The following is a 14,694-nucleotide window of genomic DNA, read 5'->3' as shown; positions in this document are numbered from 1 at the left end:
TGATGTACGGCCCATATATATGCTTGATAATCAAATAATTCCCAATAATAATGATTAATCATTTTTAAATACAGATAGGGACATAGGGACATGAGATATTTACCAAATCCATAGGATACTTGCTGAAATATATCAATGGAAAATGTTAGATCATTTTAAAGTAATTATCCAGAAATGCAATTCTTCATCCAGTCCCAGTAAAATTACATGTTTTAAGAATACCAAAACAGTCCAGATACAGGTTGAGCTTCCGAAAGACTGAGCTACACCTAGCCCCACAGTGAGATGTTCTGCTATGTAATTTATTATGTTTGGCAGTGTTGATGTGTGGCTTAAACTTCTGTTATACAGAGCCATTTATTTAAAAGAAAACTGCACATTCTTTATGCTCCAAAATCTAATTTATTTACCAAATATTTACCAATGTTTCAGCGCACAGTGCCTTCGTCAGGGTGTGTGACATTTAAAACATATTTTTGCTATGACCTCCTCCTCTTTTGCAGGTACGTTTTTACTGGTATTTATACCTTTGAGGCGACAGTCAAAATGCTGTCGAGAGGCTTTGTCGTTGGACCTTTTACATTCCTTCGAGATCCATGGAACTGGCTGGATTTCATGGTGATCAGCATGGCGTAAGTATTGGACTGTGGTTATTAGCAGCATGAACAGTGCCTGCCAACCGCACAGCGTTCAGCACCATGCTTATCAACCGCACAGTGTTCAGCACCATGCTTATCAACCGCACAGTGTTCAGCACCATGCTTATCAGCCGCACGGTGTTCAGCACAGTGCCCATCAGGAGAACACTATTCAGCATAGTATCCATCATGAGAACATTGTCCATCAGGAGCACAGTGTAGAGCACAGTGCCGGTCAGGAGCATGGTGTTCAGCACAGTGTCCATCAAGAGCACAGTGCCCGTCTGGAGCATGGTGTTCAGCACAGTGTCCATCAGGAACATAGTGCAGAGCACAGTGCCTGTCAGGAGCATGGTGTTCAGCACAGTGTCCATCAGGAACACAGTGTAGAGCACAGCCCCCGTCAGGAGCATAGTGTTCAGCACAGTGTCCATCAGGAACACAGTGTAGAGCACAGTGCCCGTCAGGAGCATGGTGTTCAGCACAGTGTCCATCAGGAACACAATGTCCAGCTCATAGAGAGGATCGAGCAGACACAGAGGGTGTGAATATTAATGGCTGAGCGGGGTCAAAGATCATGGCATTTAAAACCCTTTCACAGGGCATGGTGACCCTCTGCCTCTCATTACCCTCCTCCTTCCCCCACTATGCCCTCTCCCCCATCAGAACCTTCATCACCATTGTGTTTTGTTAAGCTTTACCAATATTGCCACTCAACTGAATGAAAATGTGTGTCCATTCAAAATGGGCTCACGTACCCAATCTATTTATAGCCACGATCCCCGCTCCCCTCTCTTGGTCCTCTTCAGCTGGGTCTTGTGTGGAGTCCCAACTCTAAATTGTTGACGTCTACAATGTCACTTTTAATCTCCAGACTTTCCACCAGGACTTCTGGTGGAAAACTGAACACACAGGACTTCCTAAAACACAGTTAGTGAGTGTGTATTTTTTTTCCTATTGGTAAAAACAAAAACGTCCCTATTTGTAATCATCATTAGTTTTTTTATCAATACCTGGCCATGATATTTTCTGATTATTTTTGATTCTTTATCATCAATTTAATGTTTCGAACAACAGACATCAGCATTCACTTTAGCTACAATATGTGCTTTTTATACCTGTTTCTGTGCTTACTATAAAACGTACCGTGAGGTGTTACTTGTAAAAATGTTCAGCAGTATTTCCTAGAAAACTTATTTTCATAATTTCCTCCTATCCAAAATGCCCACGAGACACACTTATTTGGACCACATCACTCAATGATACCTCCCTGCAGCGACTGTTTTATGCATGCATGAGTGGCGAGGAATTGAACTTTCAACCTGTCCTGCAAAATGTAATAATTTTCATCACTGAAGAACAGCAGGACATCCCTTGTATTGTGGTGTGCCATAGTTTCTCGCTGTTTGTAAACTGAGTCAATTATTGCACACAATCTAGACTGGCTTATCTTATGTTCGTCTCATAGCCTGATTTCCACTAGGTGGCTGGACTGCGTGCCTTCAGATAATGTTGCCATCTGGCTTCAGAAATGGACAGTTGCCTTAATCCAAAAATAGACTCTGCTAACTGTTATCATTTGCCAGAGCAAAAGCCATCCAGTCTACCTTTCCTGTAATCAGTTACATGAAAATATTAAGGGAAATATTATGTTTTTTTCTCTTTTTTTACCACTTCATAAAATAACCGCCTCAATCTTGGATATGCCCACAGGTACATCACAGAGTTTGTTGATCTGGGAAACGTCTCAGCCCTCAGGACGTTCCGTGTGCTTCGAGCTCTAAAAACAATCACTGTTATTCCTGGTATGTACTGTGGAAATAGTTCTTTAAATTCTTTAAATGCATTGGCCCCTTCATAAGTAACTGGTTTAACAAAATGGGTATGGAAATGTATGTCCAAAAACAAGCCTATGGTCTTTAGAGCAATGTTTGCTATATTTTAATCTAAAAGCATAATAATGAAATGTTAATATCTATCTGGGCTTTCAGAATTGACTTTTCCACTTGTCTGTGTTCTCTGTGGTGGACAGGATTGAAAACTATTGTGGGAGCTCTCATCCAGTCGGTGAAGAAGATGGTGAATGTGATGATCCTGACTGTGTTTGCCCTTGCTGTCTTCGCCCTCATCGGCCTGCAGCTGTTCATGGGAAACCTGCGCCATAAGTGTATTCGCTGGCCCCTTGTGAACGACACTTTGGTCAACGACTTCAATTCCACCATGTCCATCAACGATACCATGGCCTTCAACATCACCGCCAGCACCAACAGCACATTCGATTTCAAGGCATACATCAACAATGAAGGTGACTCCAAGCTCCATGCATCTTATCACCAAATACCGTTCCTTTACACCACATTATCATTTTAGAGCAGTGATAGTTACACTTTACAATTGTTTTATGATGAGTTGTATGTTAAAGTCAATGACATATGTTTATGCTGATATCAAGTTGTAATGTGAATTCATATTTTGGTTTCTATTTTACAGAAAACTTCTACTATAATGGCGGTTTAGATCCCCTTCTTTGTGGAAACGGCTCAGATGCTGGGTAGGTCCATTCGTTACCAAGGTACACAAGATCATAATCATTTTTTGGTTTATGTTGTTAACGGTGCTACAAAAAAATAAGGATGCATAGATTACTTTTGGAATTACCACACCATGTCACTGCAAGAGAAAGACATTGTATTTTTCACATTGCATTCTTTTCCATTTTTAAACTTCTTAGTCTTTATTTGCATTTCTATAAACTTTTAGGTGCAGGTTCAGTGAGGTCTTGGCTGTGAGCAGATGGGTTCAGACAGTAACTGATATAAACTGATTATTTACCTCTGTTGATAGAAAGTGCCCTGAAGGATATACATGCATGAAGGCTGGAAGAAACCCCAACTATGGCTACACAAGCTATGACTCCTTCGGCTGGGCTTTTCTGGCTCTCTTCCGCCTCATGACACAGGACTACTGGGAGAACCTCTTCCAGCTGGTACCTACACCTGAAATCTCAGTATCCAGTTAAATAAAGTGTTATATAATCACAAATTCACTTTCTATGGGTGTCTACCTCACCAGCAGAAGCTTATAGCACACACAGCTTAAGACACTGGCATTACATTTTGAGACATTTTTACTGACATTCACAACATTTTTAGACAAAAAGCAGGGTTGAGTTAATATTGCAAGATAACATATCAAAATTTTAAGAAATGAAAATGCACAGCCATTATCTCGGGAAACTAGGAAGTATAAAAAGTGTAAAACTGTCACAACTGTAATGGAGAAATATGGTGCATACTTTTGTTAGTTTTTGATGACAGGTTGCTTTTGCACTTGCTTGGGCTTTTGGTTGTTGTTAGTTATTGTCTTTAAAATATTACTTTCATTGTCATGAGAATAAGATGGCAGTCGTATCATTTTCTGATGCCTGGAGTACTACTTTTTAAAGTTACCATTATGGAATTAACACTATACCCATCTGGTAGCTGGTACTGCTCTGTCATAGGGTATTGTGTTGACATAATGTCACTGTCAGTGATGCTTACTGGAACGTTGGAAACTCTACTGGTGCTATTGTGATTGGGCAGGTTAATGATAGGAAATGCACGCCTTTTCAGTCAAGGATTATTTAAGCAGAAATGGTTTTTATCACCAGAAAGAACCTTTCTTTTAGCTGCCATGTCAAAGAACCTATTACACATGATCATAGTGACCTGAGCATTTTGGTCACACTTTATACAAAGTGTTTCTCATTAAGGCTTTATATGCCATATATAATGTCTTCATAAACATGACCTAATGGCTTCATAAAAGGGTGGCATGAACATGCTTATGTAGGATCCTAGGCTAACTGGGACATAACTCATGATGTTGCCTGATGTCATGAAACAATTCAAATCAACCCAAAAGTAGTCAGTCTCCTTCTACAATGGCAGTAACTACCTCTCATATTAAAAGTGTGCCACGTAGCTGGACTGAAGGTTAATTTTGTCTTTTGAGCCAAGGGCATTTGACATTTGTTTAATAAAAATCAGTTTATCTGGGCATGTAACATAATTTAATTTTATACAACGCATATTTTTGTTTTATTTTCTAATATTGTATATTTAAAATAATATAGATCCTTGTCTTTGTTTTCCATATGCAGTGCATTTAAAAGTATACAAGGCTATACAGCATATTTAAAATATTGTATGGTCAACTAATGGACTCATCACAGATGCATTACACCCTGCCAACCTGTTCTTTGTATATTTTCCCTCATGCAGACATTACGTGCAGCAGGAAAGACCTACATGATCTTTTTTGTGGTTGTCATCTTCTTGGGCTCCTTCTACCTCATCAACCTAATTCTTGCTGTGGTGGCCATGGCCTATGATGAACAGAATGAAGCCACAATGGCTGAGGCCAAGGAGAAGGAGGAGGAGTTTCAAAGGTTTCTGGAGCAACTGAAGCAACAGGATACACACGTCAGTTGATGCTCAAAATATTAAGTATACAGATTAACAGTTTAAACCTTTTTGTTTTGTGCCTACAGTTGCAATCACCAACCAATTGTGTGGATGATATTCCAAATTAGGTGTAGATGATTTTTTTATTTAGAATTTCAGGTGAGATTCAGCTCTAGACATTGTATTAGCTTGTATTAGTGTAGTGAGGTTTATTCAGAACAAATGCAGTTTAACAACTAATGAGAATGTTGTACATCTATAGAACTCATTACATTACATTACAGGCATTTGGCAGATGCTCTTATCCAGAGCGACGTACAACAAAGTGTATAACTATAACCAGGAACAAGTGTGTCGAAAACCCTAGAGAGAAGTACCATTCCAAGTGCAGGGAACAACCGCATAGTAAAACTTGGACCCTGAAGGATAAACTGATTAATACTAACACAAACGAGAACAGCAACAATGCAGTCTATGCAAAAATACAGGCAGTAGTTAAGACAAGTGCATTAACTAAGTCACCTACGAAAACAGCTACCTAGTTACAACAACTCAACTTAGTGAAATAACACAGACATTACAATAGTTTGGAGAAATGCTATATTCAAAATGACAATGAAAATACATGAATAGGCTCATTGGAAACAATATTTTACATAATATGAGGGATGAAAAGAATTTAAATAACCATATATTATCACAGAGGTATGTATCTAATGCACATCCACCAAATATATATTCAAATTAATGTCATTGACTATAATTATAAACGTTTCAAATCAATCATAAAATCTGTATTGGAAACAACTTCAGAATTGTATGGGCGTGGTCGGATGTGCCCCACCACCCCACCTCCCCACTGAATGGCTCCACCCATAATTAACAAACACACGTGGCCAAACAAACACAGATTCTGTGATTCCGTCCGATTTCACGAAATGGGAAATATGAGACTCAAAGTATAGCCTACCTCATAAATTAAAGCAATTAACAATAGTCTATGCCCAATTTCTCAATATGATGCTTAATACATTCCATTGCAATTGAATATAATGTAGTCTGAAGCCATTCGCAGATTTACCTTTACAGTCACTTTAAATAAAATGTCTTTCCATACTTAACAGTAAAAAGAGAAGGCCAGTCCCAAATCTGTTAGGTGTTGCATCAGCTCGTCAGCTGGTCCAATAAATGTGCGTTCCCTGGAACCAGATTGGTAGATTATTTTGTGAGCCAGAACATTTGATTGGCTCATTGTATTGGAGCTGCCAATCAAACTGGTAAATGTAAAGCGTACTAAATCATCATTTTTTTTCTCAAAGCGAGGAGTTCCTCCCCAAACTGGTGCCTAATTGATCAAGCAGTGAATTTATTGCAGAATCACAAGAGGAAGGGGACAGGTACTTCATTATGACTTGGTTGACCAGAGATGTTTAATGGGAATGTGACTTAGAGGAGGGTCAGTCCTGTGTTCAGGAAGCCAGATGCCACCAATTTCCTGCTTATAGTTACATTGTTACATGAGGTACACCTCATGAATATCAAGAGCAGAATGATAATTTATAGATAAACATAAAATTAATGATATTTCCAAGTATTTGTCTTTAAATTTATAAAAGCATAATGAGTGAAAAGGACATTTTATTTCTGGTTTCTAATTGGGTGAACAATTCACTGACAGGTGCACCTTAGTGACAGCAATTCATCGCTGGCCAGTAAAAAAGACAAAAAGGGGGAGGGCGGGTCAGAACATAACTTTGCTGATGACGAGCAGAGCCTTGGGGAGGATGGTGAAGTCATAAAAGACCGCAGTGGGAAAATTGTGCCCAGATTTGTCATCGACAAAGCATCTTCAGAGGAAGAGGTGAGTCATCACTGCTCTGTCATTCCAACACCACTGTTTTACTTCCCTAATATATAGCCATTACATTGCTTAGCAAAAGCTCTTATCCGCAGCATTTTATACAGTCAAATATCTTACTCAAGCAAGGGCACGGCGACAGAAACCCATGTGGGAATCGAACCCACAGCTTTTCAGTTACAAACCCAAATCACTACCCCAAACTACCACCGGAGCATTCCACTCAAAAGGCCTAGGGTGGGTTGGATGCAGTTGATTAGTGGTGTTTGCATCACGCATTTGCTTTTGCAGTCAGCTATATCTTTTACATTTTCGGACAAGAAAAAACTCTTGGTTTTTCTGTTGTGTTGTGCAGTCTGCTGCAGAGGAAACCGACAGCAATGAAGAGAAGTCCAGTGGCTCCAAACACAGTATGATGTTTCTGGAAGAGCCTGGCCTGACCAAGAAGTCTGCTAGCAAAATGAGTGTCTTCTCTACTGCCATAGAAGGTGACAGAGCGGAGGGATTTGGCATCAGGATAGAAACTGAAATAGCTTTCATGGGTTTTAATCCAGTAAATTTAGCATTCAAATTCAGCACACCCCATAGGAAAGCAAAATCCAAGAAGAGATCTCATAGTTGTTTCTTTCATTTCTCCTAGACACAAATGAGCTATTTTTAATGCTAAGGTGAGACCAAAGGCTTTTTCTCCTACTTCTCAAATTCAACTCAGGAGAAACAACCACATATAATTTCATTTATGTCTTACTCTGATCAAAACAGGAGATCTCTAAATGATCTTAAATAAGTCTAATTTAGGTCTCCTGAACATGGGACCATGAGATCAGAGAAAGAGCTCAAAGAAAACTCAGCTATGACTCCTAGGATCTCATGATTCTTCTCAAATATGTCTCAGTTTTCTCATAGTGACCTCATGAGAAACAACCGCATGTCGATTCAATATCCATTGGTCTTACTGAAGTCTCAAATTCATTATCTCATTATCTCAACTTTTCTCCTAAAGGGGTTTTAGGAGCAACAATTCAGATTGAAGTGATCTCAAAAAGATGTATAATTGAGATCTTACTACTTTCTCAAGAGTTAAAGAAAAGACTATCCTGAGCAAAAGAGTTTTCCTCTGGGACTGCATACTGTGAGATGCCTTAATGCATGTAGCACAGCAGTGTATTTATTTTCCTGTCTCTCAAACGGCAAAGCTATAAAATACATCAGACTTAGCCGGGAATTGAATAGGAAGTGCTCTAATGTGAAGTGTAATTGATAGGATTATCATGTCAAGCTAATCATGCATCTCTGAGCTGAGAAGCATTAGTGCTGCATTGTCTGGAGGTGACGGGCAAGATTAAAGGCGGTCACATTGTGTGGAGAGTAACCACTGATATACATACAATTACATGTTTCATAGTGTTAATCCTGTGCTATTTCAGCTTGGTATGCATGCCCATTGATGTGAAGCTGTTGTCACTCATGACCAGGGTCAGCTCACCACAGGCTAACAGGCATCAAGATCCTGAACTGCAGAAAATATTAATAACTCCCTTACTGGTGCAGAGCCCAGTTTGTGTGGCCTTCCCTGGCAGGTTACAGAGCATTCATAACTTTAAGTTTCAGATGAAAGATGAAACAATAAGCTAATTATATTCATCAATAAGAAAATAATATCAATTTAATGTTAATGTTTTGTGTTTCTTCAGAATCGTTTTCTCCCTTGCTTTGAAATGTGTTCACAAGGATGCATTCAATATATTGGTCATGAGATTGAATGACTGTAAAGAAATTTAGCTAGTTTGTGTATTAATTAGAAAGAACACAGCATGTCAGCCACAATGTCGGTATACATCACTTGCAGTACATGCATGAATTCCAGAACTAACTGATAACAGGAATGTCAGCCAATGATTTACACCAGCAGAAATTGATTAAGTATATAAATTTTTCTTGGTACGGACACATAAGGTATAATGAATGTTAACAGACACTATGAGCCACCGGCAGTGGGATTCCCCAGCAATATACGTCTGTTCAGTTATAAGGAATTGTCAGTCAAAGCAGTTGTTATTTAATCATGTTAAATTGGAGGGAACAACCATTATGTTTCAAATATGGGCTTCTCATACAAACAGTACATATGTACGATATGCCCAAGCCTCCCCACCCCAGTCCATGACCCCACCTAGGATGGTGCAAAGGCTAGACCTAGCCCTGATGGCTGGCAAGGCAGTTTTGAGTCTTTGACGTTCATTGTTCTATTCTGGCAGAACTCGAAGATGCCCAGAGGCCATGTCCTCCAGGATGGTACAAGTTTGCTAACACATTCCTGAAATGGAATTGCTGTCCACTCTGGATCACCTTCAAAAAGTGGGTCTACTTTGTGGTGATGGACCCCTTTGTGGACTTGGGCATCACCATATGCATCGTCCTCAACACCCTCTTCATGGCTATGGAGCACTACCCAATGAGCAAAGAATTTGATCATATGCTGTCTGTGGGAAACCTGGTGAGACATTTCTTGTGTGCATTTACAGCATTATTGAGTTTGTGCTGAGTGGAGGCTTTAGTCAGCAAGCACCTACTGTATCATACTGTGATTTTTCTGTGCCTCTCTCTTTCTCTCTGTTGTTGCCACTCTCTCTCGTATTCCCTCCGAACACACATAGGCAAGAAATTCATATGAATGCCTCGTTCTTCTCTAGGTTTTCACAGGGATCTTCACAGCTGAGATGGTTTTCAAACTCATCGCTATGGACCCATACTACTACTTCCAGGTTGGGTGGAATGTTTTTGACAGCATCATTGTCACGCTGAGTCTGGTGGAGCTGGGGCTAGCCAATGTCCAAGGCCTATCTGTTCTGAGGTCTTTCCGTTTGGTAAGGGCAAACGATTCTCTCACTTACAATTTTATTGTGTGTCTTGACTCAAACCTTTATGTTTCTTTTTCTACAATAGCTCAGTGATCCTGTGCGAACAACACTTAATGCTGGTCTTATGGTGGCCTTACACTAGATGATATTTTAAGTGCTTTCACAGTCTTAGGAGTCAATGTAATATCTTTTCAATCTTATCTCAGCCGGTGCGAATGCCCGTCACAACTCACGATTTGTGTGAGATTGTATTAAGATAGCTTCAACTGAGTTTGTGACGGTCTGTTCCTCATCTTGACCGCTCCGACTCAATCAAACGTTTTATATTATCATTTAGTCTTGACTCCAAAGAGTTGTGATGGTCAATAACGCAATTTATAATCCTACACACCCAACAATCAATCAGCGTTTTTTTGCCCTGTCCGGAAGGGATTAGTAGTGCAGGACAACATCAGTAATGCACCTATTTTTATCATTGCATATCCGTGATCTCAATGAGTGATCCACACGGAAAAAACCTTTCCTTTTATTACTCCCCAGTATTACTAAGGGGGCATGTCTGTCTGGCTGTTCCCAGGTGTAGGCCTATTTGTTACACATTTCTACCAGGGGGAAAAAATATATATATATTTTATATATAAAACAAAAGAATTAAAAAAAAATATTCCTAAAAGACATGCCAAAAATATATGAAAGAAATGTATATATATCTATAAAAAATATATGAAATACAGAAATAGGCTATTCAAAAAATTATATCATAAAAATGTTCCCAAAATATTTGTAATTTGCTAAATATTGACATGTTGGTCTTGACGGTATATATTAGAATTATCAGACCTCAAACCGTAGGTTGTTTCAGCTGGAATTATTAGCTGGAACTTGTGTGCCTGGTAAAAATCAATGATGTGAATTATGCTGGCAAAAATGACAGTATCTGACCTCGCCTAGTGAAACTAATCCCATCCAGACATGGCTGTTGTCTGACATCAGCACGCCAGTAGTGAGATTAAGATTTAAAAAATACAAAATACAAAGATCCTTATAATTTGTGAAGCTACATGATTCCCTAAAGATGTGTGCACCTCTAGGACTAAAAACCCATGATTTATGGCTGATTGTTGTTCAATTTGAAAGTGTGTCAGACTTTAATAGTCTTCTAATGTATGTCATCTAATGTAATGTAATGTATGTCATCTAATGTATGGAAGGCATTTGTTTCAATGTGGGTGGAAGGCTTTAGACACCTAAAAACGTTCTTGCATTTAGGGTTGTTAATGAGTGGCAATTCATTGGTCCTCTGATTGTTTGGTGACTTTTTCATGTTTAAATGTAGCCATGAATGAATGACCAGGCATGTCTGTTGTGTGGTATGTGTTGGAGACAGCTGCGTGTTTTCAAGCTGGCCAAGTCTTGGCCTACCCTTAACATGCTGATCAAGATCATCGGGAACTCCGTGGGCGCCCTGGGCAACTTAACCTTGGTGCTCGCCATCATCGTCTTCATCTTCGCTGTGGTGGGCATGCAGCTGTTTGGCAAGAGCTACCAGGAGTGCGTGTGCAAGATCGCCGAGGACTGTGAGCTGCCCCGGTGGCACATGAATGACTTCTTCCACTCCTTCCTGATCGTGTTCCGCATCCTGTGCGGGGAGTGGATCGAGACCATGTGGGACTGCATGGAGGTGGCTGGAACAGCCATGTGTCTCATCGTATTCATGATGGTCATGGTCATCGGAAATCTGGTGGTGAGTAGTGCCCTGTTGATTTGGTGTGTGTGTGTGTGTGTGTGTGTGTGTGTGTGCACTGGTGTGTGAGCATGTGTGTCAGACAGGGAGAGAATGAGAAAGCCTTAATTGGTTTGGTCTGAACTTGCGGGTACGGATTCTGACTTCCACACCCACACACACTGACAATCACTTGAAATGGTTTTGTAAGATGAGCTATTGATTGGGCTTGTAAATTGAAACTAACAAATTAGACCTCATTCAACACTTAATCAATTATTATAATGCAGATAATTCTGGTTCTGTCAAGCGGCTTTCAACATTCCTTTTAATCACTAAACACAGTTAACACAGCTGTTTGCAGATGATATCAAAACATACTTCAAATACTTGGTGTATCGTTTGTGCCACAAGAAGTCCACTGCTTTGGACATTTACCAATTTTTTGCATCATTTTCTGGTGTTGTGGTAAAATAATTTTGTGTCATCTTCCTCTCAATGTAGCAATCATCACAGTGACTTGAATCTTCTTTAATTATGTAAACAAATTTAGAAATTATCCTTCATTTTTTTATCTCACAGCGTGGTAAGGTCAGTGACACATTGGCTTTAACTATGGTAATGGATGCTACTAACAGACTGCTTCATCTTGTGAGTAACTCTTTTTGTATCTGATCATAATGCACAAACACAGATAATAGAGTTTTTGGTGCCTTTTCACTTTTTAAATTGCAGGAACATATTTTAATACCTAGATTATGGAATCTTGTGTAAGATTACGTTTAGAGATTACATATTTTTAAAGAAACTATTGTAAATATAAAGTTTGCAAGGAGTTAACATAATGTATTTTGTCCTGTGAAAAATAAAATCAATTATTCACTGGAGATTCTTGATGGCATATATAGTGGATGCACTAGATGTGTATTAGTGCAGTGGTGCACAGTTAACAGATTGTTTATGTTTGCTATGAGCAATAAACAAGTGAGGAGGAAGTGTTGGCGTATCACCTAACAAATATATCCCTGACATTGCATTCAGTGTTAAAGAACTAGTTAAAGTTAAAGGGCACGCAGATGAAATGTTTGCAATAGCATATATATATTTATAAAGTGTCACATACATTCATGGTGGGAACCACTTGCATTTCCTGTCAGGTTATTCATAGAGTAAATAGGAAATGTCTCCTCCATTGAGCTAACAAAAGTATGGCAGCAAAAAGCGTGCCAAGACTAACACAGCTTTTTTGTCTCATCCTTGAGGCCAAGCTTCGTCCTGAAGACAAACATTAGCGAATGGGAGACCAGCTATATTCAGTGTAGGGGCTATTTAAATCGTATGACTTGAGGCAGCAAACAGTGGTTCTGACCTTGGGGTATGTGCTAAGACCCATCTCAAGTGAGCTCCTGGCACGCGGGGAACAAACTCGGACAGCTGAGAGCACACAGTGAGGACCGCGAGACCTGATACAAGAGGTCTGCCGCACATCAGCAGAATGCATTAATCGATAGGGAGGCAATCGGATGTCCTGTCAATACTATGTGATGCATTTATTGCAAGGATTGGATTAGTTGCCATAAGCAGCAGTCACATTACCCTTGGAGAAAAGTCAGTCGGTATATCTGGTTTTGCAAACAGCTGCATTGTGATCCTTATTACAGTGGGTGGGGTTGTGGAAAGAGGGCCGTCTATCCATTATTTGTCCAATGTACAACTTGAAAAGGGCTGTAGGCCTGACTGTGCCACTGTTCAGCTTTTATCCCCAGTAATTCCAGGCTTCTTTTCTGCTTGTCTCAGCCCTTTTTGGGTGCCCCTCTCTGAATCACAACTCCCATAGTGGAGGATCAGCCTGCTCGGACCCATGTAACCATGATCTCCATCCAACCAATAGAAATGGGAACCCAGAAACGGACTAACATCATTTTGACACTAAAGATAGCTGCCTCGACACGGGCGACAGACAACATAATATTTATTGATGTCTGCATCAAGACTTGAACCACATAAATTTGATATGCGTCATGCATATGAGTCACACAGGTTTAAAATTGAAATTATGAACTTTTATCGCATGCACCACAGTTCACTCCTCACCCATCCCTGTAGATTTAATATTACTGATATTACTGATGCAAATTTAATATTACTGATTACATTGTATCCCGTTCTTCTGTGTTCTTCGGCAACTCCATTGATTTAAACTTACACTTTCAGATATCTTGATACTGGATTCGTAGTATCTTAACAAATTCAAACTTTTCTCATGAAATCAATACATTTATAAAGAACACCACAGTTATATGTTCTATATTTTCTATATATTCAGTGTATGTAGATATTAATTGGAAACTAAGGAGTCTGTAATATGTACACTGTTCACTGCAAATTCACTTATTGCTTGCTAATTGTAACTTTTTCTCTGTCATTTTTTGTGTTTGTGGTTTCATTTTTATATGAAACTCACTGGAAGAAATGTCAGCTCCATGTGTGATTCTCTGTCTCTCTCTGTAGGTCCTGAACCTCTTCTTGGCCTTGCTTCTGAGTTCGTTCAGTGGGGACAACTTGGCAGGGGGAGACGATGAGGGGGAGAATAACCTGCAAATTGCCATCGGCAGGATCACCAGGGGTATCGACTGGGCAAAGGCTTTTATTGCCAGGAAAATCAGGCATATGCTGGGCAAGAAAGACCCTGAGGGTGGTGACAATGGCGATGAGGATGATGCAAAAAAAGAGAGTTTTGCGCTGAACCACATGGATTCCGGAGAGGACCCCAAGACAGACTTCAAAATGGTGGATGGTGTGGCAAACTCCACAGATGAAGTTTATCCCAGCATGTTTATGGTCAAAGCTGACGTGCCCCTCAAAGTTCCCATTGCTCGGGGGGAGTCTGATTTAGAAAATCCTGAGGATGAGGATGAGGATGAGGATGAGTCCTCCTCCTCCGAAGATGAAGCAGATATCAATCACTCAAGAAAAGTAAGAGGCTCCATTTACCTTTTGTGAGTTTATGAAAATGTCATTAATCATTCATTACAAACCTGGTATCTATTTTATCACTGTGTTGCAAAACCAAATATGAATGCAAAAAAATATTGTGGTGTCTCCTATCTATAGGAAGATCAAATTATCTGATATGGTACTTCTACACTGAAAACCTCCCCTGGCT

The 14,694-nt window shown here is 39.7% G+C and overlaps 1 protein-coding gene across 2 annotated transcripts in view; it reads left to right on the top strand.

Moving 5' to 3' along the window:
• The window catches only part of scn4aa (sodium channel, voltage-gated, type IV, alpha, a), a 53,636-nt gene that overhangs the window by 24,658 nt on the left and 14,284 nt on the right, over positions 1-14,694 (top strand). For both annotated transcript variants that reach the window (XM_035397725.1, XM_035397734.1), the window contains 12 exons: positions 504-632; positions 2,352-2,443; positions 2,671-2,943; positions 3,129-3,189; positions 3,483-3,624; positions 4,904-5,104; positions 6,765-6,947; positions 7,300-7,432; positions 9,203-9,441; positions 9,638-9,811; positions 11,193-11,549; positions 14,040-14,504. In XM_035397725.1, coding sequence (XP_035253616.1) covers positions 504-632; positions 2,352-2,443; positions 2,671-2,943; positions 3,129-3,189; positions 3,483-3,624; positions 4,904-5,104; positions 6,765-6,947; positions 7,300-7,432; positions 9,203-9,441; positions 9,638-9,811; positions 11,193-11,549; positions 14,040-14,504 — 2,449 coding nt within the window. The remainder of the gene's footprint in view (positions 1-503; positions 633-2,351; positions 2,444-2,670; positions 2,944-3,128; positions 3,190-3,482; positions 3,625-4,903; positions 5,105-6,764; positions 6,948-7,299; positions 7,433-9,202; positions 9,442-9,637; positions 9,812-11,192; positions 11,550-14,039; positions 14,505-14,694) is intronic.

This window comes from Anguilla anguilla, chromosome 2, assembly GCF_013347855.1.
Source record: "Anguilla anguilla isolate fAngAng1 chromosome 2, fAngAng1.pri, whole genome shotgun sequence".
NCBI lineage: Eukaryota > Metazoa > Chordata > Actinopteri > Anguilliformes > Anguillidae > Anguilla > Anguilla anguilla.
This window is presented reverse-complemented; position numbering and strand designations above follow the sequence as displayed.